This window comes from Erinaceus europaeus, chromosome 10, assembly GCF_950295315.1.
Source record: "Erinaceus europaeus chromosome 10, mEriEur2.1, whole genome shotgun sequence".
Taxonomy (NCBI): Eukaryota; Metazoa; Chordata; class Mammalia; order Eulipotyphla; family Erinaceidae; genus Erinaceus; species Erinaceus europaeus.
The window spans coordinates 72,068,381-72,092,654 of NC_080171.1; the positions used below are offsets into that span (position 1 = coordinate 72,068,381).

A 24,274-nucleotide genomic window follows, 5' to 3' on the forward strand; every position below is an offset into this window, starting at 1 on the left:
TCCTGGTTTTGAGAATTCTAATAGCCTTAAGAAATCCTGTTTTCTCTTTTTCTCTGAGTAAATGTTGGCTGTTATACTGCAGGTTGATTTCAAAATCATTCTCTAGTGTATTCAGAGGAAAAATCAGTTCCTTTTGAATGGTGGGGAATATATTTATACTTCTTCCATTTTCTAATAACGTTTATACACTAAATTCCATATTTTAAAAGTCAACTTCAAATATTCAGAGTTCTTTTTAAAATTTATTTATAAAACCGAAATATTGACAAGAGCATATGATATTCAGAGTTCTTAAGCCACCTTGAAATGGGTTGTTTCAAATATCTCTTCTTCCCAACTAAGCTATTTAATTGGGAAGAAAGAACAAAGTTTTAAAAGATGTCCCATTTTGGAAGTGAGGAATAATATAGTGACTTAATATTTTATTTAGTCTATACAGCTAGTTTTAATTTTTACATTTCTTCACGTGAAATTAAAATTCTACTCCGATTACACATTGATCAAGACATGTAACATTTTGTATTTGGGAATAATGTCATTTCTACAGGATGAAGAAGGGAGAACATGTTATATATTGGTCTTTCTGCCTGAGCACTATACTCTGCTTTATAGTAGTGCAGTTTCTACAGGATGAAGAAGGGGGCATGCCTTATATTGCACATTTTTTCTTTCTTTCTCTCTCTTCTTTCTCTCTCTCTCTCTCTCTCCATATATATATTTTTTTCTAATGGTCAAGAATATAGTCTTTCCTCTTCTTTCTTTCTTTCTTTCTTTCTTTCTTTCTCTGGTCTTGTTGTTTCCTTTAATCCTAGAACAAAACGCCCCACTCACATTTACAGTTCCTCGGAAAATGTGCAAATCAGAAAAATTCCTGGAGCCTGGAAAAGACAAGATGAGATTTATAATACTGTCCAAAGTTTACTTCAGCCAGCACTCCCCTACATCTTCGCAAATATTTTGCCAGGAACTGAAAGCGGTGGCTTTTCAGAAGCACGCTTGAGCGGGTTCCAGCTGAACTCTCCCTGGTGCTCTGGGACCTGCGAGGGGACCTCAGGACATCGGGCTGCGCTGCCCTCCAGTCTCCACCCATGTGCAGCCTTTGATAGGCGCCAGGGCAAGGTGCGGAAGCTTATCAAAAGGCCTGAGAGGTCCCTTCTCTGCTGACTAGTGAAGTCAACCTAGAGCCTTCGGCTCTGGGCTGGCGGCCCAGCAGCTCAGCAGCTGCAGACAGGTGCAGGCCCAGCGGCATCCTATTGGCGGGCGCGCAGCCGCTGATGCAGTGCTGCTGCTGCTGCTGCTGCTGCTGCTGCTGCTGCTGCTGCTGCTGCTGCAACTGCAAGACAGTCCGGGCGGCAGAAACCCGGATCCAGGGCGAAGCGGGTTGGGGAGGCGGCAGGCACGCGGGGCGCTGGAGCAGGTGGCAAAGGCCCCAGGACGTCGGGGGCGCGCACTTCCCGGGGCCCCCGCCGCCAACTCCTCGGACCCCCCGCAAGATGCTGTCGATGCTGAAGGAGGTGCAGCAGCCTCCCAGCCGCGACGCGCGCCCCAGCCCCCCTTCCCAAAGCGGGAAGTCATGCTCTGGCTGCGGCTCCCGGAGGGCGAAAGTGGTCTCTAGGGGCGCCTTCGTGGGCGCCCCAGCGCAGGGCAGGGCGGAGAGCAGCAGGTAGCGCAGGGGGTGCGGGTGCAGCAGCGCGCAACCGGGACTCCCGGACTCGGCCGAGGCGCTGGAGCCCCCGACGGGCCGCGGTCCGAGCAGCAGGCCGGGGCCACGGCAGGGGCAGTGCAGGGCTGGGGGCGCGGCGGGCAGGGGGTAGAGGGGATGTGGCTGGGCTCCCGGGGGCGGGGGCCGGCGCTTGAAGCGCTTCCGGCGGCGAAGGAAGCTGCCGTTGTCGAACATGTCCTGGGAGGCAGGGTCCAGGCCCCAGTAGTTGCCCTTGCCCTGGTGGCCCGGCTCGCGGGGGATCTTGACGAAGCAGTCGTTGAGCGACAGGTTGTGGCGGATGCTGTTCTGCCAGGCTGGGAAGCGGCGGCGGTAGTAGGGGAAGCGCTCGCTGATGAAGGCGCAGATGGCGCTGAGCGTCAGGCGCTGGCACGGGCTCTGCAGGATGGCCATGGTGATAAGCGCGATGTAGGAGTATGGGGGCTTGGTCAGCCCAGCCCCGGGCGCCCCCAAGCAGGCGCCGAGCTCCGGGGAGCCTCCCGGGTCGCTGCTGCTCACCGTGCGCCCTCGGGGCAGCACCCCCTGCGGCCTGGGCTGTAGCGGCTGCGCTGGGAGCCGCGGGCTGCCCTTCGCCTGCAGGTCTCCCTCCTCCCCCTCCTCCTCGGAGGCGGTGTCTTCCTCCTCCTCTCCCAGAATATCCATCTCCGCGTCTTCCCAGTCTGACGCCCGGAGGCTGCGCGGCGGAGTGGCTCTGGGCATAGTGGGGAGGTTCACGCCAGTAGCCGGGGTTCGGAGCGGGCGCAGCAGCCTAGGTTCCGGGAGTGCCAGGCTGCAGGGGTGCTCGGGTTGGAGGCGTGTTCCCTTGGCTTTTCCAGAGCTGTCCTGCAAAGACGGGCTTTGGTGGATTCTTAAAGCTTCTGAGAGTTCCTGTGCGCTCTGCCCTCGCTGGAAACTTTCTTCGCCGACCTCTGAACGGTCCAATGCAACTCAATGAGGAGGTTGCGCTGAGCAAACACACCCCCGCAGGAAAAGAACCATCTCCCCTTTATACTCACCCACCCTAGAAGGAACTCCACTCCTCAGGTGTAGCCAGCCAATAGGGCGACGTCAACGCGCTTTTTCAGACCGCGCAAGAGAATGGAGAGAATCTGAAATGCATGAACTTACAGACACTAACCAACCCATCTCTAAGACCTTGGGAGAACTATCGTGGTTATCAGTGGGCACAGAACTTTGGTGGGAATGGTGGGAATAGTGTGGAACTATACCCCTATCTTATAATCTTGTAAGTAAGTAATAAATTTAAAAAACCGCACACAAAAACATAAGAACGAAAATTCGATCCTAATAGTCTACGGTCAACTCCTTATTCAGCTCTCTCCCACAAAAGAGAAAAAGGGAGTAGGCCATTAAAATATGTATGGTGCATATAGTGCTTGTTAAATAATATAAAACAGTTAAAGTATGTCTTTGTGTTCTATAGTTGGTACCACACTCATTTTCATGCGGTGAGCTGAGATAGTTTTTATATTCTAACTATATCCTCAAGCTCAAGAGGGTGTTGGATGGTTACTCCAACTCCTCACCCCAGAGCACCAAAATGTTCTTGTCTTAGTTTTTCAGAAGAAGCTGAAATGTCCTGGCGTTAAGCAGTGGAGGCAGAATGTGGAGAAAAAGCAGAAGGAACTCTGAACAATTGACCATAATATCAAATACATTTCATATACCAACAAGACCTTTCACATACCAACATGTAACTAAAACAGGCTTCATAAAACAATATACTAGAGTGATGGCTAATATTTTTCTTTCTATGAATGTCCATGATCAAGGTTTTGCCAAATACTAATTAATACAGATCTTTAACACACACACAACTTTGCTTTTACGAAATGGACCCATAATGTGGAGGGATGCATTCAACATGTGAAAGTTTACCCTCCCCCCTTTTCAGACTCCTCATCTTCCATTTTTCAGAAAAACCAACAATAAATATTTTCAATTATAATAGCAAATAATATAACTTGAAACTGGGGCAAAAGGGGAACCATACTTTCAATGCTTTTAAATCACTAGTAGCAATATGACAAATAAGCTCTGTTTAACTTATTTGACATCTCTGAAAGTAACTAAATCTTTAGGGTGGTTTCAGTTAAATAGGTTTAGAGACTATAGCAGCCATAGCAGCAGTACAATAGAATATAAGTTTATGTATTATATAAATAGGGGCCTTATGGTAAAACACTGAGTCACAATATGTAGATCATTTAAAACCCACCTAATTATGAAAGAACTTTTGAGGTGTCATCTGATAAAAATGAAGCATAAGAGGGATATTGCTCAGGCTACACTGATTGCCACACAGCCACACTTTGCATTAGTATTTGCAAAATGACAATGAAATTTTCAGTGAGAAATCAGAAACCAGTAGAGAGTAAGTGAGAGAGAAAGAGAGAGGGAGAACTGGCAGGCCAGCTTGTATTTTCAGGATAAAATAATACAGTTTACTTGCAAATCTGTTTATAGCATCAGCCTCTGCTATTGAAGTATTTACCCTTTAAGGCTTTTCAGTTTTATGTAGCTTGAAGGAGGGTAAATAATGGGGGGTGTTGCGCTCAGTAAGTATGGGTCTGAATTCAGAATTTGGCAGTTACTACACGTGATCTACTAAACTAAGCTGTGGAGAATCCAAACAGGTGTCTTATTCACCCTTAGATTCCAAATACCTTCCCTGTCAGCCCCCTTAACAGGTGTCTTATTCAACCTGAGATTTCAGATATCTCCCCCTGAGCCCCCCTGCAGATGAAGGGTATTTCTCCAAGTAGCAGAGAAATTACCTGGGAAAGGGAGTATTGCTAGTTTTCCTAGAGTAAACTACCATGGGGATTTGGGATATTTGAAAATGAAAAGAGAAATAGAAACTTAAATAAAAGCCCTGGGGGGGGGGGGGAACTATTGGCAACTCAAGAGTTTCCAGTGGCCAGAGCTGTGATAATGTAAGCAACAAAAATTACACAGCATGGATTTTAACTCAAAGTATAAAATATTTACATACCCATACTGGTAAAAAAAAAAAGAGTAGATTAATAAATCAGAGAAAAGAGGCAAAGTTTCCTTGTAGGATTAAAAAAAAAATGTGATACTTTGCCAAGCAACTTAATTTACCACTCCTTGACTGTGAACAGCAAATAGAGGCTCTCTCCCAGAGTACAGCATGGGTGTCACAGTGGAGAGAGGATGTCACAACACATAGCCAGGTTATTAGGGTCCATATCAACATTTTCAGAGTATGCACCCTTGATACAGTGCCATAAAAAAGGGCACAGTGTGGCCTTCTTTCTCTGTGCCCCAGTATCATATGATAAAAACAAAAAATTAGGGCCTGGTGGTGGCGCACCTGGTTAAGTGCACATGCTACAGTGCACGAAGACCCAGCTTCAAGCCCCTGGATCCCACCTGCAGGGGGAAAGCTTCACAAGTGGTGAAGTAGGGATGAAAATGTCACTCTGTCTCTCTCCTTCTCTGTCTCCCCCTTCCCTCTCGATTTCTGGCTGTCTCTATCCAATAAATAAAGATAATACTTTTAATAAAAATAAAAAATAATTTTTATAAAAATATAAAATCAATTCTAAGAGAGATACTTGCCTTATGTACACCTCAAAACTGAATGACATAAGAATGTCACCGAAACAAGGAAAGTCTAAGATTAGATACTTACAGTTAATAGGACTCTAGGGAATCCTGACTACTAAATGTAATGTGGTGTTCTGGATGAAAGCCTGGAACAGAAATGTATCAGGTAAAGACAAGGCTACCTGAATAAACTATTATGCTATTTTAGATGAGAAGATAGGAAAATTGAGAATTCTCTACTACTATCTGCTCTGTTCAGGTCTCTCTCTCTTTCTTGCAAATCCATTACAAAAATTAATGCAAGGGAATAAAAGGACTTACAGATCAAAAAAGAAATTCAGAAGTCTTATCAATTGAGGAGTGAATAACAAAATGTGGCTTCTACTGTTGATAGTGCGGCTGGGAGGTGGTTAAGCATATCTGGTTAAGCACCTATTGTTCTACTATTGATAGTTGATTACTCAACCATAAAAAAAGGAGCTAAGTATGGTTACATGCTACAACATGAATGAATGTTGAATGTATGTTAAATAAAAGAAATCCAAGTAGGCAAATCTACAACAATGAGAGTAGTGGGCCCGGGTGGTGGCTCACCTGGTTAAGTGTATGTTACAATGTGCAAGGACCCTGTTCTGAGTCCCTGATACCCCCTGGCAATGTCCAGGGGGAAAGCTTTGCAAGTGGTGAAGTACTGCTGCAGGTGTCTGTCTGTCTCTCTCACCCCCTTCCCTCTCAACTTCTGGCTGTCTCTATTTTATCTATTTATAAAAGATAAAAAAAAAAGTAGAGTAAAGGTTGCTGTAAGCTAGGAGGTAGAGGAAATGGGGAGTAACCGTTAATGGGTAGGACTTCTTTGAGGAGTGATAAAAACATCCTGGCATTAGTGGTAGTAACTGACTATGAATATACTGAAACAATGAGCTATGTACTTTAAAGAGTAAATGTTATATAGATTGTATCTCAATAATCCCATACAAAACATCAAGTAAAAACAAGGCAGTGTCTGCTGGTAGAAATGCACAAACTGGCACAGCCCCTTTAGAAGACTGTACGGAGAGTCCTTCAACAAATAAAATTAGAATTATCTCAAGATACAACAATAGCATTCTTAGATACATATCCAAAGGACATAAAAACATTAATTCAAAGGGATACATAAACCCTCCCTATGTTGGTATCTACGTTATTCACAGCAGTCAAAGAGTTGAAGCAGCCTAAATGTCCATCAACAGACAACTGGCTAAAGACGATATGGAATATATAGTCTATGAAATACAGCTCTGCAATCCAAAAATATGATATTGTGTCATTTAGGACAAGATGGATAGAACTGGAGGTGGCTATGCTTAGTTAAATAAATAAAGAAATGAAAGACAATTACCAGAGGGTTTCATTCATAGGTGGTATCTAGAGATCAGATACACATGAACCTGAAAAAACAAACAAAAAACCAGAAATAAGCAAACTGTTTCTAAGACTTGTGAGAACTATGGTGGCTATCTTTGGGAGGTGGGAGGGTGCGGATACAGAACTTTGGTGGTGGGTGTAGTGTAGTACTATATTCCATGACCTTATATATCTTGTAACCTACTATTAAACACACACACACACACACACACACACACACACACACACAGAGAGAGAGAGAGAGAGAGAGAGAGAGAGAGAATTGTTAAGTGAGATGTCAGAAAGAGGATTAATCTAGAATATTTCACTCATAGGCAGAAATATCCTCATGGAACAGAAAGTAGAGACATAAAGTAAACCATGGACTGGCTTAGTGTATTTCACCAAAGCAAAGAACTTGGGGGGAAAGAGGGCAGAGAGAGGCTTGGGGGTGGGAGGTTCTCAGGTCCTGGTACCCAAAGATGGACCTAATTTGGGAGAGTGTTTTACAGACACCTATCTTGGTGAGATGAGAAATTGTACCCATGTGCAAACTACTGTACTATAAACCTTTAACCTCCCCCTCAAAAGAGAAATTATTATACCACCTTATGGATCCTTTAGTGTTGCTTTAGAAACCAAAAGTTTTTCTTGGTAGTTCCTGCAAACATTTAACACAGCACTTACTGCATAATGGGCATTCTAAAAAAAAAAAAAATTTCTTTTCCAGTTGAATTTGGTTTTTCATGAACATTCAGACTAGTATCAGTCCTTATTTTTATTAGCTTGCTGAGAGCTACCTCCTTTCTTTTATAGATAAGCATAAGCAGTAAGAGAATCTGGCCTTTATCTGTCATATGCAGTTTCAATTCTAGTTAGTATGTGGAGATGAATGTATACAACACTGCTTTGTTTTTTTTGTTTTTTTGTTTTTTTTTTTTTACCAGAGCACTGCTCAGCGCTGGCTTATGGTGGTGCAGGGGATTGAACCTGTGACTTTGGAGCCTTAGACATTAGAATTTCTTTTTTTAGTATAACTATTATGCTATCTACCCTCCACCCTCTATATGCTTTTTTTTTTTTTTTTTCCCTCCAGGGTTATTGCTGGGGCTCAGTGCCTACACCATGAATCCATTGCTCCTGGAGGCCTCCCCCTTTTGTTGCCCTTGTTGTTGTAGCCTTGTTGTGGTTATTATTGTTATTGTTGATGTCGTTTGTTGTTGGATAGGACAGAGAGAAATGGAGAGAAGAGGGGAAGACAGAGAGGGGGAGAGAAAGACAGACACCTGCAGACCTGCTTCACCACCTGTGAAGCAACTCCCCTGGAGCCAGGGACTCAAACCGAGGGCTCCAACCGGGATCCTTCTGCCAGTCCTTGTACTTTGTGCCACCTGCACTTAACCTGCTGTGCCACCGCCCAAATCTCTGTATTTTTTAAGTTCCAAATCAGTAATGGCTTTTATTGCATCTTTAAGTTATCACAAGTAAGTCTGATATATCATTCCATTATTTTGTTGCTCATACGTCTGGACAACTTAAAGACTATTCATCATCCTGTTCAACTGTTCCTTTTTCGGAAACATAAGATGCCATCCAAAAATTTCTGGATATCTGTTTTTTAACAGTTATAGTTTGTTGAATCAATGCAGCTGAATCTGATACAAATTCGATGTCATTCCCTTCAAGAATTAATTCATCTTTCTGGGCTTGATATACTGAGCAAGCAACACCTGACCTCATTTGAACACTGCCTATGTATTTTTTTGCCCAAGAAATTTCTGATTTCAAAAAGAGACCCATTCTCCTGAATAACAACATTGATGGGGTGTGTGGGGTGTGTGGTGGCATACCTGATTAAGTGCATGTTACCATGTGCAAGGACCCTGGTTCAAGCCCCTGGTCTCCACCTACAGGGGGAAAAACTTCATGAGTGGTGAAGCAGTGCTGCAGGTGCCTTTTCTCTCCTTCTCTAATTCCCCCTTCCTCTCAATTTCTGGCTATCTCTATCCAGTAAATAAAGATAATAAAAAATAATTAAAATATTGATAGGGATGTGAGCATATACATATAACCTCATTCTGTATCAGAAACCCAGTGATCAAGTTCTGTATATGACTGCAGATGGTGCAAACAGTAGCCAGTTCCTTTTGATTTCCCTACCATTTGTCAACTCAGAGCTGCTTTTTTTTTTCTTTCTGAGTAGAATGAGCTCTGTAATATTGTGGTTGAATTCTTTCTGCAGGGTGCCTCTGGGCCCTTCAGGATGACTCTGCACCCCTCCAGAGAGATGTCCACATTCTCCGAAAGAGACAGTCTGGTTGCTATGAGGATGCTCTTCATTCTCACAGTAGATGCAGCAAAAAAGAACCCTCTCTTTATTTTTACACAATAGCTAAAGAGTAAAACGTATTTATTTGCATTGCCAAAGAAGGACTTACAACTAACAGTTTTTTTTTTAAAGGCAAATCACATTACAATATATAAAGAATGGCACTTTATTGAACACAGAAATATTAAAAAATAAGCCCTTTCCTTGAGGATGTTTATGGTAAGTTTTTAAGTTCCTGAAGAAACAACTTAAACTATGACTATAATAATCTAGGAGACTATGTAAACCATAATGTATGTGTGCATGAAATGTTTAAAAGGATAGATATTAGACTGGCAATAGTGCTTACCTCTAACAAGTGACAGTAATTGAAAGAGAAAGGTCAGAGAAACTGATTTCACCTGCAGTGCTTGCATTTGACATTACCAATGCCTTCTTATATAATAAGGAGATATAAAGATAAAAATGTTATAAAGGGAAAAGGTATTTCTGGGATTTAAAATGATTTTTTTTTTTGCCTCCAGGGTTATCACAAGAGATCAGTGCCAGCACTACAAATCCACTGCTCCTGGAGGCCATTCCCCCCCATTTTTGTTACCCTTGTTATTATTGTTATTGCTGTTGTTGTTAGATAGGGCAGAAATTGAGAGAGGTAGGGAAGATGGGGAGGGGCCAGGTGGTGGTGCCCCTGGTTAAGCACACATTACAGTGCACAAGGACGCAGGTTTAAGTCCTTGGTCCCCATCTGCATTCATGAGCGGTGAAGCAAGACTGCAGGTGTCTGTCTATCCCTCTCTGTATCACCCCCTTCTCTCACAATCTCTTTCTGTATCTATCCAATAATAAATAAATAAATAAATATTTTTTTAAAAAAGGGGCGATACCTGCAGACCTGCTTTACTGCTTGTGAAACAATCCCCTTGCAGGTGGGGAGCCAGGGGCTCAAAACGGGGTCCTTACACAGTCTGTGCACTTCACGCCATCTGCACTTAACCCGCTGCTACTGCCTGGCCCCCAAATGATGAATTTTTGAGAGCGTAATTAATATCACTTCAGATGTTTCTCCCACAATTATTAATGAGTAATCTCAGGTGTACCCAGACACATTTTCCCCAGGCAAAAGGTGTTACTCGGTATTTTTTATTATTATTTTTTATTTATTTTCCTTTTTGTTGCCCTTGTTTAACATTGCTGTGGTTATTGATGTCATTGTTGTTGGATAAGAAAGAGAGAAATGGAGAGAGGAGGGGAAGACAGAGAGGAAAGAAAGACAGACACCTGCAGACCTGCTTCACCTCTGTGAAGTGACTCCCCTGCAGGTGAGGAGCCGGAGCACGAACCTGGATCCTTAGCCAGTCCTTGTGGGACTGGGAGCTTGAAACTGGAACCATGCACATGGTAATATGTGCACTCATCTGGGTGTGCCACCACTTGGCCCCACAGAAGTCTACTTTTAACTAAAAGCTCTATAATCTTGATCTTCTGAATATATTACAAAGTGAATGATGAAATCTTCATTATACTGACAACCAAAAATCCTCATAATTGACTAAGAACAAAAAGGTGGTTTTAATTAATTTGACAGATTTCTTCCACTTAGAAGTCCTTGCCACAACAAACTCTTTATTTCACTGAATAACATATAATAAAATAGTGACAGACTTGTTTCTAAAACTTTTTGTTAATAACAACATTTTATCTATGCAATTAGCTCAAGTTCTAAGGAAAACTGGCAATGCTGAAATAAGTTTCATCGTAATTATTATAGGTAACTCCCCTGAGTGAGAAATTCAGCATATGTAAACTCCAAAGTCAATTCTAAAAGTTTTTTGTTTTTTTTTTTAATTGTCACCAGGTTATCACTGAGGCTTGGTGCCTGCAGGAGCAGCCACTTCACCCCTCCCCCTTCAACCTCCTTCTCTGTCTTTCTCTTTCTTTTTTGATAAGGCAAAGAGAATTTGAGAGGGGTAGGGGAGACTCAGAAGGAGGGACAGAGAAACACCTGTAGCACTGTTTCACCATTCGTGAAGCTTCTTCCCTGCAGGTGGGTCTAAAAGGTTTTTTTTTTGGTGAAATACCTATCAGTAACAACAAAACATATATGCATATATTCTTCAGAGGATATATTTTAATATACAACTGTCAACTGTTTTTACAATATTGATTTACTACATTTTATGTAGTCTATAAAATATTTCAAAGCACAATAAAATACGTAACAGAAATACGACAGAAAATAGATGCTTGAAGTACACCCAGTAGAAAAATTAACCCAAATTCTAATTCTGATTCTTTTAATAAGAATTGCTCCTAGTGTCATGTAAAAACTTGATCTTCTTTGAAATGTGTTGTCCACTGTTTTTCTGTTTCTGTCACAGTCGCAATAAATAGTTGTTTGAGGATATCCTTATCTAAATACCTGCCTGCAAACAGAAAAAAAAAAAAGTGTGATTAAACTGAAATTAAAATGACACAGTGTCCCAGATCATTAAGTGCTTGGTGACCTTTAGAAATTTACAGAAACAATAGTAACTGCATGAGTCCTTCCTGAACTTTTCTAGTTCTTTTTTTTTTTAAAGTTTTTTTTTTTCAATCTTTATTTATCTGATAGAGACAGCCAGAAATCAAGAGGGAAGGGGGAGATCGAGAGGGAGAGAGGCAGAGAGACACCCGCAGCATTGCTTCACCACTTGAAATGCTTTCCCCCTCCAAGTAGGGACCAGGGGTTTGAGCCTGGGTCCTTGCACATTGTTACATGTGCGTTCAACCAGGTGTCCCACCACCTAGCCCCTCTAGTTAAGTTCTTTAAAACCAAATTAGTACTTTTTAGAATTAGTCACTTTCCTAAAATTAAAAAGTGCGAGGCTAGGACAGGTAGTGGCACATCTAGTTAAGTGTATACATTACAGTGCTCAAGGACCCAGGTTCAAGCCCCTGGTCCCCACCTGCAGGGGGAAAGCTTCACGAGTAGCGAAGTAGGGCTGTAGGTGTCTCTCTGTCTCTTTCCCCATCTCCCCCCTCCCTTCTCATTTTCTGTCTTTATCTAATAAAAATTAATTAATTAATTAACTAAAAAGTGAAAGGCCAGAGTCCTTACAAATGAATGTGATGACATAATTAAGAGGAATACATTCAGCTTGCTTGGGCATACATATGAGATTCTGATTGTTTAATATATTAACCAAGTGGCACATCATAACTCCTTCAAACATATCTTTTCTACCTTGCTTTAGAAATCTACCAGTCACTTACCAATAAGAACCAATCGATTTGTCCTCTCAGTGTCATCTTTCCAGCTCACAGGGGTCTCCTCCAGATCATAGAGCTCATGGACACCTTGGACAATAACTTGCTGTGGTTTGTCTTTGATTGATACCAGTCCCTACTCAGAAGGGAAAAATCAGATTCAGTTCAAATTTAAAAGTAAAAACTCAGAATGGAGAGGTGACTCAGAGGTATAGCATATACTAGACATCCACGAAACCCTGGGTTTCATCCCTGGCAGTGCATATCAACAGAAATGACAATAGTAGAAATAACTGAGTAGTGTACTCTCACATCTCCCTCTCTCAATAATAAAAGAGGATTGTGTGTCTGTATGTGCATGTGCATCTTTGTAGCTGGGGCAATATTTCAAAGCACACAGGCTGCTTGAAATGCTTTTTCTCTCACAACCTGAACACAGATATGTTGACCTCCTATTTAGTAAAAATAGGAAAACCATGATGTATTCAGTCTACAACAATTAGATAATTACTCATCATTTGTCATCTTTCTATGTGGTGTCAGGGATGGATATATAGTGTACTCTGTGACGCTCTAAGTGAAGCCGTGCAAATGAATCACATCTTATGTATGCAGTGACTTCCAGAGCTGCTTTCCAGCAATGAAAATACAGAACAACTATGAAAACAGATAAAGTCTATATACTGTTTCAAACCAAATTATTTTCAATTTTATTTATTTTTATCATTTTATTTGAGGGTTAATGGTTTACAGTAAGTACACGTGTTGACACATGGGTAAAATTTCTCATCTCACCGTGATACGTATCTGCAAAACATTCCCAAATATGGTTTTATGTAACAGTGAAAAGGGGACTTTGCTGAAATACACAAAACTATACATGGTACCTTTAGTCTTATGACTTCCATGCAGTAATCATCTTTGTTCTTCACATTCTTTTCCCACAGAAGATTCTGCATCAAGTGACATGTTTTAATAAAAGCAACCTCTCATAGCCACATCGATGTAACAAAAACAGGCAATAAATTAATTGAAAACTGCATTCACCTGAATAAATACATTTAGATTTTCTTCCTTTGCATTTCCTGGTGCTTCAAATGTAACTGTAACAATACTCTGCAAATGAAGAAAGATAATCAATAGTGACTTTTTATATTAATGCCAATATATTTTTTAAAAAATCACAAGTTTTAGAATGAAAAGGAATACATTCGTGGAAATTTTTGTTGCCTAGCAATATATATTAAGTGTATCTACTTCACTATAGTTGCAGATTTTTTAGTTATTAGCAATTCCATTTTCCTGATTTTGTGAAGTTGATCAGTGGTTTAGTATTTTACATAGAGAAACTGATTAATGGGGTTGGGTTGTGGCGCACCTGGTTGAGCATACATTACAATGCCCAAGGACGAGAGTTCTAGCCCCCATTCCCCACCTGCAGGGGGAAAGCTTTGAAAGTGGTGAAGGAGGGTCTGGTGGTAGCTCAATGGGTTAAGCACACATGGCACAAAGCACAAGGACCAGCGTAAGGATCCTTGATAGAGCCCCAAGCTCCCCACCTACAGGGGAGTTGCTTCACAAGCGGTGAAGCAGGTCTGCAAGTGTCTATCTTTCTCTCCCTGTCTCCCCTCTTCTCTCGATTTCTCTCTGTCCTATCCAACAACAACATCAATGGCAACAATAACAATAGCTACAACAAGGGCAACAAAATGGGAAAAAATGGCCTCCAGGAGCAGAGGATCTGTAGCAGGCACCAAGCCTCAGTAATAACCTGGAGGCAAAACAAAACAAAACTGCATTGAAAGTGCTGAAACAGTGCTGCAGGTGACTTTCTTTCTGTCTCTCTCCCTCTCTATCATCCCCTTCTCTCTCAACTTCTGGCTGTCTCTATACAATAAATATATTTAGGGGAAAAAAACTGATTAATTAGTACACAGGTTTTGATATCCTCACTCATCCTCTCCAATATTCTCAATACTAAACAGTTATATTAACTAGATACAAAAAAGGGCACTTTTAAGCTTTTCTTTTGCTTATGCCTACAGTCCTGTGGAACAAAAGAACTAGTTTCATCTCATACATTAAGTAAAAGAGGCTCAAAAAAGGAATTAACCAGAACAGGGAGTAAAACTTATAAGCAAAAGTATAATTCTGTTCTCTTGGAAAAATTAAAAGGCATGTTAAATTATTGACTACACAGGAGTCGGGCTGTAGTGCAGCGGGTTAAGCGCAGGTGGCATAAAGCACAAGGACCGCATAAGGATCCCGGTTCGAACCCCGGCTCCCCACCTGCAGGGGAGTCACTTCACAGGCAGTGAAGCAGGTCTGCAGGTGTCTGTCTTTCTCTCCTCCTTTCTGTCTTCCCCTCCTCTCTCCATTTCTCTCTGTCCTATCCAACAACGACAACAACAATAATAACTACAACAATAAAACAACAAGGGCAACAAAAGGGAATAAATAAAATAAATATTAAAAAAAAATTACTGACTACACATGTGTCAAGAAGAGAAGAGTTCTAAGATGAGAGTGACAGTATAATGTCATCTTTAGTTTAGAAGGTTATATGTTATTTATAGAATGCTGATGCAGGGGGTGGGAGATAGTTCACCCAGTAGAGTGGATATACTTTACCATGTACAAGGACCTGGGTTCAAGCCCTTGCCACCACATGAGAGTCCCACACATGGACAATGAGGGATGCACTATGAATAGTGGAGTGTTGTTGTTGTGTCTCTACTTCTCCTCTCCCCCTCAGTATCTAAAACTGAAAGAGGAAAAATCTACTGCAGTAGGTTCAATCCCCTACACCACCATAAGCCAGAGGTGATTATAAGTGCTCTGCTAAAAAAAAAAAAAAAAAAAAAAAAAAAAGACTCAGAAATGTATTTCATATCCCAATCTTGATAGATCTTTCACTATCTACTCCAAGGAGCAAAAAAAAAAAAAAAAAAAGTGTAAGATTTATACACATGTTGATTTTAGTATACACTTAAACTTATTTACTCTTATGTAGTATTATTTCAACTGAAAGAAAATTCTGTCACATGGTATACTATGGATGAATGTGTAGGCAAGTAATGGCATGGTTCCACTCACATGGAGTTTCTTTGAATCCATATATATATATTAATTGAACAGGGCATAAAGAAATTGAGAGGGGAGGGGAGATAGGGAAGGAAAAGAGACATGTGCAGCACTGTTTCACCTCTTCTAAAGCTTGCCACCTGCAGGTGGGGACCAGGGGCTTGAATCTGGGTTCTTAAGCATGGTAACATGTGCACTCAACTGTGTGTCCCACCACCCAGCCCCCTTACATGATGTTTCTACACACCCAGACTTAGAGATGAAAATACTGAATAGTGGCTGCCAAGGGCCTGGGGGAGAGGGGCCAAGAGAGGAGAAATATTATGGTTTTATTCCTGAATAACATTTAAGTTCTCTATTTTTCATGAGTTTCTTATTCACATTCTCTGAGTAAGATCTGGATTTGGAAGGTGTGACAGTAGCTGAAAAGAGCCAAGTAGCAATCAATGCATGCTTTATTGATTGAGCTATCTAGATATTATCAGTTTTGATCTTCATCTTTACACTAAGAATATATGGCTTTCATAATCTTTCATTCATATCCTTTTTTTATGGCTTGTCTGATGTGGAAAGAGGAAATTGGTATAGAAAAAAAATAGCGTTCAAAATATATATACCTCGTTCTTTTAGCCCCACAATGCATTGTCTTAATATTTAAAGACTTTCCCCCCTTTAATCTCACACTGGCATGACCTTTACTCTTAAAAAAAAAATGAAATCATAGGCCCAAGAGGTGAGACCTCTCAAGCATGAGGGCCCAAAGATAATAGCTGCAACCCTTGTGTCAAAGTGATGCACTGGTGTTCTCTCTCAATCTCTCTCTCACACACACACATTAATGAATACTATAAAGTAATGAAAGACAGAAATAAGTCATAGCTCTAATCAACTAATAGTAAATATCATTCTTGATATTTAAGTTATTAGAATAAAGCAATAGGACACTGTAGAGTCCTATACTGAAATGTTAGGATACTTCACATTTTATTCACATTGAATAAAATAAGCTGTAAGATTCTTGAGAACCGAATCACTGCTTTTTGAAAGTTACAGAATGTTGTTTTGTCTGGCAGTGCTTTGCTATGTATTTTAATGTGATGTACTACATTTATATGTGGATTTTGCGGTATCTGTAGTGCTTTTTTTAGGAGGGAAACATCATTTTATTTAAATGCATGTTACCAACTTTTGAAATGGTGAAGTAGTGCTTTCCCCTTCTCTATCAATTTCCTTCTGTCCCATCTCTCTATATATGTACTTCAGTAAGTCATTGATAAAAATTCCCTAGTAGTTCAATATAGTTAAAAACAGACTGCATTTGGAGCCCCTGGGCTGTTTTCCAGCAATAATCCAATTAGGAAGCTGGTCAAATGAATAATCCATAGAATAGAATGAGTATAGAATGGAAATACTAGAAAACATGATTTCCTGAGATCTTATTTAACTTCAGTTCATGATTTCCTATTATGCATTAAGAAGATAGATAAGATGACCTTTGACGAATACAAATTATAAAACTATCAGTTTTCTACATTTATGAGGAAGAATTCTAAATAAAACCAATTCCCTTAAATAGATGTTTAGAAACATTTTTTAAAATTTCTTTTTTGGGTGATTAATGGTTTATAGTCAACAGTAAAATACAATAGTTTGTACATGTGTAACAGAAATTTCTAAAGTTTTCCACTCTTCCATTCAACCCTTACTAGGTCCTCCTCTGATATCATGTTCCAGGACTTGAATTCTCCCCCCAACCCAGAGATTTTTATTATTTTATTATTACTTTGGTACACCAACTCTAGTCCAAGTTCTGATTTGTGTTTTCCCTTCTGATCTTGTTTTTCAACTTCTGAGTGAGATCATCCCATATTCTTCCTTTTATTTCTGACATATCTCACTTAACATGATTTCTTCAAGCTTCATCTAAGATGAGATGAAGAAGGTGAATTCACTATTTTTAACACTTGAGTAGTATTCCATTGTGTATACAGACCACAACTTATTCAGCCACTCATCTATTGTTGGACACCTGGACTGCTCACAGGTTTTGGCTATTACAAATTGTGCTGCTATGAACATAGGTGTACACAAATCTTTTTGGATGATTATGTTTGGTTCTTTGGATATATCCTCAGGAGAGGAATTGCAGGGTCATAGGGAAGGTCCACTTCTAGCTTTCTGAGAGTTCTCCAGACTGCTCTCCATGGGGTGTAGACTAATTTACATCCCCACCAGCAGTGCAGGAAGGTTCCTTTGTCCCCACAATCTCTCTAACATTTGTTGCTGCTACCAGAAACATTTAATTTTTTTTTTTTTTTTACCTTATCAAGGTGAGGTTGTATTGTTGGTACATATTGAAGTTTTTCCTGCAAACTAAAAATAAGTGATCACAAATTCAGAGATTAATAGATGTCTGACTGAACTATATTACTTAGATACAAAGCAAAATAAGAGATTTTCTGCCGTTATCTATTAACAGTCAACAATTTCAATTTTATGTTATTCATATAACCTAATAATAAAAAAAAAAGCTGACAGGGGGCCAGATGGTAGCACAGTGGGTTAAGTGCACATGGTGTGAAGTGCAAGAACTAGCTTAAGGATCCCGGTTTTCAAGAGTCGCTTCACAGGCAGTGAAGCAGGTCTGCAGGTATTTATCTTTCTCTCCCCCTCTGTCTTCCCCTCCTCTCTCCATTTCTCTCTGTCCTATCCAACAATAATGACATCAATAACAACAACAATAATAATAAGCACAACAATGGTAAAAAACAACCAGGGTAACAAAAGGGAAAAAATGGCCTCTAGGAGCTGTGGATTCCTGCCCGGGCCCTGGCAATAACCCTGGAGGCAATAAATAAATAACAACAACAATGACAATAAAATGGAAAAAAATGACCTCCAGGAGCAGTGCAGGCCAAAGCCCCAGCAATAACCCTGGAGGCAAAAGTAAAACAAACAAACAAACAAACAAAAAAACCTGGCAGATTATTTTGTTAACTTTTTTTAAAATGCACACATTCACAGACATATACACAATGTAGTGAAAGATGTAGCAATTTGTTCTCTTTATTATAATGCATCTAACAAAAGCCTAGATAATACACATTTTACTCTTGCTCAAAATTCCAGTTTATTCTTCCTCTCCATATGCGTCCTAATATGAAAACAGCACTGTTACTCAAACTTAGTTAGAAGGTTAAGTTGTCTTTTATCATTGTTTTCCCTTGTACAATCTACTGATACTTATTAAAAATTAGACTCCATACACATAAATCTTCTATACAGTCTGTTATGTGGGATGGGATCAGGAAAAAACAAAAAGTCAGAATCCTACGAAGTGCATTCTTCTAATATGAAAAGAGCAACAACATCAATATGGCATAACAAATTAGAACCGTGACAAATGTAACATATACTCAGACAATGGTGGGGGCAGGCTGGAAAGAGGAAAAGGACTTAAACCCTTGCAGATGTTTTGCCTTGATGAACAGTGAGGGGTAAATTAGTAACACCAAGTTTAGGAAAGAGAAAAGGCTTATAGGAACTGTTGGAAGAAATGAGTCTCACTGGGGGGGTCTTAGCAGGCGAAGTGTCAAATTAAAACCTTCCCAGCTGGCAGTTCAGGAAAGGCTCTCCTGTTTAGAACTGAGCACAATGAAAATTATACAAAGGCCTTGGTTAGAGTGGTGGCTAGGTTTGAAAATTATAGCAACATAAAAACACATTAGCAGGAGGAAAGCACAAAAGCATATTTAACAGCATTACATGACATAGCAGCCTTCATAAGGAAATACAAAAAAATGATGAAAAGTGAATATTTTTATGTTAAGTGTCAATAAAAGTATAAAGTCACACATCTTGTATGGGGCTAGTAAGAGGTTAATTTGTAAGGGCCAATAGTGAGAGTGTATAGAGAAAGCTCTTATGGGCCCTGGTCCCCACCTGCAGGGGGAAAGCTTTGCAAGTGGTGAAGCCGGGCTACAGGTGTCTCTTTGTTTCTCTCCTTCTCTACCCTTTCTCTCTGGATTTCTGTCTCTATCCAATAAATAAAGAAAGAAAATTTAAAAAAATGTTAAAAAATTAAATTAAAAATTAAAAAGAGAGAAAACTCTTAAAAACCAAGTGACATAATCCAATTATAAAAAAGGTAAATCATTTAGGCAGTCAGGCGGTAGTGCAGCGGATTAAGTGCAGGTGGCTCAAAGCACAAAGACAGGTGTAAGGATCCCAGTTCGAGCCCCTGGCTCCCCACCTGCAGGGGTGCCACTTGCACAAATAGTGAAGCATGTCTGCAGGTGTCTCTCTTTCTCTTCGCATCTTCCTCTCCTCTCTCCATTCCTCTCTGTCCTATCCAACAACAATGATATCAATAACAACAACAATAATAACTACAACAATAAAACAACAAGGGCAACAAAAGGGAATGAATAAAAATTAAAAATAAATCTCAGTTAAAAAAAAAGGTAAAGCATTTAAAAGTCATTCCTCCAAAGATGATATACAAATGGCCAAAAAGCATTTGAAAAGATGCTCAATGTCAATGCTCAGTATGCTCATTAGAGAAATGCGACTCAAAACCATAAAGAGTATGATTTCACAGATATTAGGTCAGCTGCTACCAAATAAATCCAGAAAATAACAAGTGCTGGTCAGGACATGGTGAAATCTAAACCTTTGTGCACTGGTGGTAGGAATGTAAAATGGTACTGTTGTTATATAAAACAATACAGTAGTCTCTTGAAAACAGAATTACCAAGTGATCCAACAATGTTACCTCAGGAAATATATTCAAAAGATCTGAAAGTATTATCTTGAAAGATACTTGCATATGCACATTTAAATCAGTATAGCCAAGGGGTACCCACAACCCAAGTGGCCATCAATGTATGACTGAATGTAAAATGTATTATACATATACAACAGAATACTATTTGACCTCAAAAAGGAATTAAATAGTGTCTTATGCTACAATATGAATAGATCTTCAGGACAAAGTGAAATGAACCCATCACAAGAAGGTGCTATATGATTCCACTTATGCAGGGTATCTTAAGTCATCAAATTCATAGAAAAAGAGGACTGGGGAGGTAGTATAGTAGTTATGCAAAAAGACTTTCATTCCTGAGGCTCTGGAGACTCAGGCTCAATACTCAGCACCACCACAAACTAGATCTAAGTAGTGCTCTTATTAAACAAAAACAAAAGCAAAACAAAAAACAATCCATCACAAAGGGGAAAGAATAGGTGCATCTCCTGGGAACACTCTAAGCTAAAATTTTCTCTGGATCTCATGCATTTTCTCATAGAAGAAAAAAAATCACACTGTAATGATTGTTGCAGAAATACTAATAGTAACTGTCTCTAAATTTAACTACCAATTATGTTATCATTTCTATAGTATAATGCATTGTGATTTCCAAACATCCAATTAACAAAACTTCCAAGTACACAATCACTAGGAATATTCTCTTTTTGTTCTTAACTAGGAATATCCTTACAAGTCACAAAAATGACAGGAAGCATGAATCAAATGTGCAACATGAATATTATTCCTATAACTACTAAAACTGCAAATATGTACAATCAAAGTGACCAAAATACAGGAGACATACCTTATTCCAGAGATACTGTCAAAGGCATGAAGATCTAATACATTGGAGAGATCAACTCTAAAGAGGAGAAAACCAATGTGAAAAATGTAAAATTCTTGAAATACTTTCAACAAAAATGTAGACCTAAAGATTAGTCAGATGAAAGACAACTACCAGATGGTTTCACTCATATATGGAATCTAGAGATCTGATTCACATGAACTTGCCAAAACAAAACAAACAGAAGCAACCAAACTCTAAGACTTATAAGAACTATGGTGGCTGATTCTCTTTGGGAGGTGGGAGAGTGAGGATAACAAAACTTTGGTGGTGACTGTGGTGTAGAACTATAAATTGTAATCTTACAATCTTATAACATAATATTAACAACAAATAAAAAAATAACTTTAAAGTGGGTAGTTGAAAAGTGGGTAAATGGCTCTGGAGCAAGGTTGAAAATTACTTGCTAATTGCTTCAAAAGGTCAGAGTTTGTATTCATATATTTTTTCAATTTTCTCTTTAATTCTGAAAACTGATGAACTTTTCAAAGATATTTTTATACTAAAAATTAAGCTACAGAACTGAAACTTTTTTCTCTTTCTTCTTTTTAAAAAATATTTATTTCCTTTTGTTGCCCTTATTATTTTATTGTTGTAGTTACTGATGTTGTCGTTGCTGGATAGGACAGAGAGAAAAAGAAAGAGGAGAGGAAGACAGAGAAGGGGAGAGAAAGACAGACACCTACAGATCTGCTTCACTACTTGTGAAGTGACTCCCCTGCAGGTGGGTAGCCGGGGGCTCAAACCAGAATCCTTACTTCGATGCTTGTGCTTTGCGCCACCTGTGCATTACTGCTCGACTCCCCTAAAACTTATTTTATTATTAGTATTTTGCCTCCAGGGTTATGGTTAGGACTTGGTGCCAGCACTACAAATTCACTGTTCCTGTTAGCCTTTTTTTTTTTTTCCCTCTTTTTACTGGAAAAGACAGAGAGAAACTGAGAGGGAAGGGAAGATAAAGAGGGGAAGAGAAAGACAGACACCTGTAGACCTGCTCCACTACTTGTGAAGCAACCCTCCTGCAGGTAGGGAGCCGGGTGCTCCAACTGGGATCCTTGTGCTGGTCCTTGTGCTTTGGAATATGTGTGCTCCATCTGGTGCGCCACCACCTAACCCCCAAGACTGAAACTTTTAAAAAGAAGCTTTTACTCAAAACTGAAATGAGGAAAGGGGAACAAATGGAAATATAGTCGTAGATATACATTAGCTTTGGAAGTTTCATAATATATTTTTTAAATATGTTCCTTTCCTTTCTATGTGCTTACAAGGTGGTTAAACAATCAATGAATAAATATTAATAATCACTCTAGCACTTCCATCTACATCCAAAGAAGGTGGATGACATTCCTTAAGAACAAGATTACTTGGGAGCTGGGTGGTAGCACAGCAGCTTAAAAGTGCACACGGATCCTGGTTCAAGCCCCATGCTCCCCACCTGCAAAGGGGTTGCTTCACAAGTGGTGAAGCAGGTCTGCAGGTGTCTTTCTCCCCCCATCTTCCCCTCCTTTCTCAATTTCTCTCTGTCCTATCCTATAAAAAAAAAGAGGAAAAAATGGCCTCCAGAATCAGTGGATTCCTTCTGCAGGCACCGGGCCCCAGCAATAACCCTGGAAACATATGAAACTATTCACCCATACTCTCAGCGGGAGAAAGGTTAGAAATGACCAGAGGGCTCTGAGGTCCAATTTGATCAGGACCCAGAAAGAGGGGAAAAAAAATGAACATTTCTAATACAATAGGTGTACGGGTGACTTAGAAAGGAAAAGAAGGCAGGAAAATGGGTGAATATATAAAAATGTAGGCAGATGATTATAGAAATAATAGTCAACTCATATCTGTGACCTTGAGAGAACTATTACAATTTCCAATGGAGGGAATGAGGATACAGAACTCTATTGGTGAAACAGTGAGGAATTATAGCCCTGTTATCTCATAATTTTGTAAATTAATATTAAAGTCATTAATAACATTTTAAAATATTTATTCCCTTTTGTTGCCCTTGTTGTTTTATTGTTGTAGTTATTATTGATGTTGCTGCTGGATAGGACAGAGAGAAATGGAGAGAGGAGGGGAAGACAGAGAGAAGAGAAAGATTGACACCTGCAGACCTGCTTCACCGCTTGTGAAGTGACTCCCCTGCAGGTGGGGAGCCAGGGGCTTGAACCGGGATCCTTATGCCAGTCCTTGCTTTGTGCCACCTGTGCTTAACCCACTGGGCTACTGCCCAACTCCCATTAATAACATTTTTTAAAAAGACTATACAGAATCTGAAAAAAAAATAGAAAAGAAAAAGAAAGAAAAGAAACTATTCACGATGAAAACCACACCCCCTTGCCTCCAGCACTGATCAGACCTGGCTTATGGTGGTGCTGTGGTATGAAAGGCTTTTTGCATAACCGTTATGCTGTCTCCCTAGCTTGCAATGAAATCTCTTAATTTTTTATTGTATTTATATTATTTATTATACGGAGACAAACTGAGATGAGAGAGGGAGAGAGGGGGAGAAAAAGAGACACACCAACAGCACTGTTTTATCACTCACTCATGAAGCTTCCTCCCTGTGGGTGGTGACCAAGGGATTTGAACAAAGGTCCTTGCTACCCAGCCCCCTCACGCTGAAATATTTATGCAAAGACAACTGGTTGATAGTTTGAAATTATACAACTTGTTGGGATAGTTTCAAAATGAAAATGACAGCCAGGAGATAGCTCACCCAATAGAACTTGTTCCTTACTATATGGTCTAGACCCTAGCACCACATGGGAGAGCTCCACGTATGGTGGAGCAGTGCTAAGGATCCGTTCTCTCTTTTTTTACTCTGTCCTATGCCTCTTTCTGAAAATACAAAAAGGATGAAATGGTTTGGCCCAGTAGGTCACTCAGTGGCATCATACATGTATGAGGCTCTGGGTTAATTTTAGCTAAATATCTATCTACCTATCTATCTATCCATCTATCTATGTATCTTTTTTCTTTTTTTTTAACCAGAGCACTGCTCAGCTCTGGCTTAAGGTGGTGTGGGGGATTGAACTGGGACTTTGTAGCCTCAGGCATTAGAGTCTCATTGCTTAACAATTATGCTATCTACCCCCACCATGAGGGTTCATCTCATATCACATAAAAAATGACAAGTAACAAGAAAAGTCAATCATGGTAAATCCAAGGACCTCAAAAAAAAACACAACTGGTTTAAGGTATTTTCAAACGCGAGACAAATGGTATTACAATAGAACCACAACTGTTTGTGGATATAAATTTTAAACCTTATTTAGGTGGACACAGTGA

The 24,274-nt window shown here is 40.0% G+C and overlaps 2 protein-coding genes across 3 annotated transcripts in view; both read right to left on the reverse strand.

The window, feature by feature from the left end:
- Positions 1-289: 289 nt before the first annotated feature.
- Positions 290-4,719, reverse strand: LOC103118259 (forkhead box protein D4-like 1). Its single transcript, XM_060200786.1, has 2 exons — positions 4,716-4,719; positions 290-2,646 (listed from the first exon to the last, which is right to left on the reverse strand). The coding sequence occupies exons 1-2, from the start codon at positions 4,717-4,719 to the stop codon at positions 1,133-1,135; spliced, it is 1,518 nt and encodes a 505-aa protein (XP_060056769.1). The 3' UTR covers positions 290-1,132.
- A 6,397-nt stretch (positions 4,720-11,116) lies between these two features.
- The window catches only part of ZNG1A (Zn regulated GTPase metalloprotein activator 1A), a 50,027-nt gene continuing 36,869 nt past the window's right edge, over positions 11,117-24,274 (reverse strand). For both annotated transcript variants that reach the window (XM_060199757.1, XM_060199756.1), the window contains 6 exons: positions 20,951-21,007; positions 17,660-17,711; positions 13,302-13,370; positions 13,142-13,207; positions 12,261-12,390; positions 11,117-11,431 (listed from right to left, as the gene is read on the reverse strand). In XM_060199757.1, the coding sequence (XP_060055740.1) occupies positions 11,325-11,431; positions 12,261-12,390; positions 13,142-13,207; positions 13,302-13,370; positions 17,660-17,711; positions 20,951-21,007 (481 nt within the window). In that variant the 3' untranslated portion in view covers positions 11,117-11,324. The remainder of the gene's footprint in view (positions 11,432-12,260; positions 12,391-13,141; positions 13,208-13,301; positions 13,371-17,659; positions 17,712-20,950; positions 21,008-24,274) is intronic.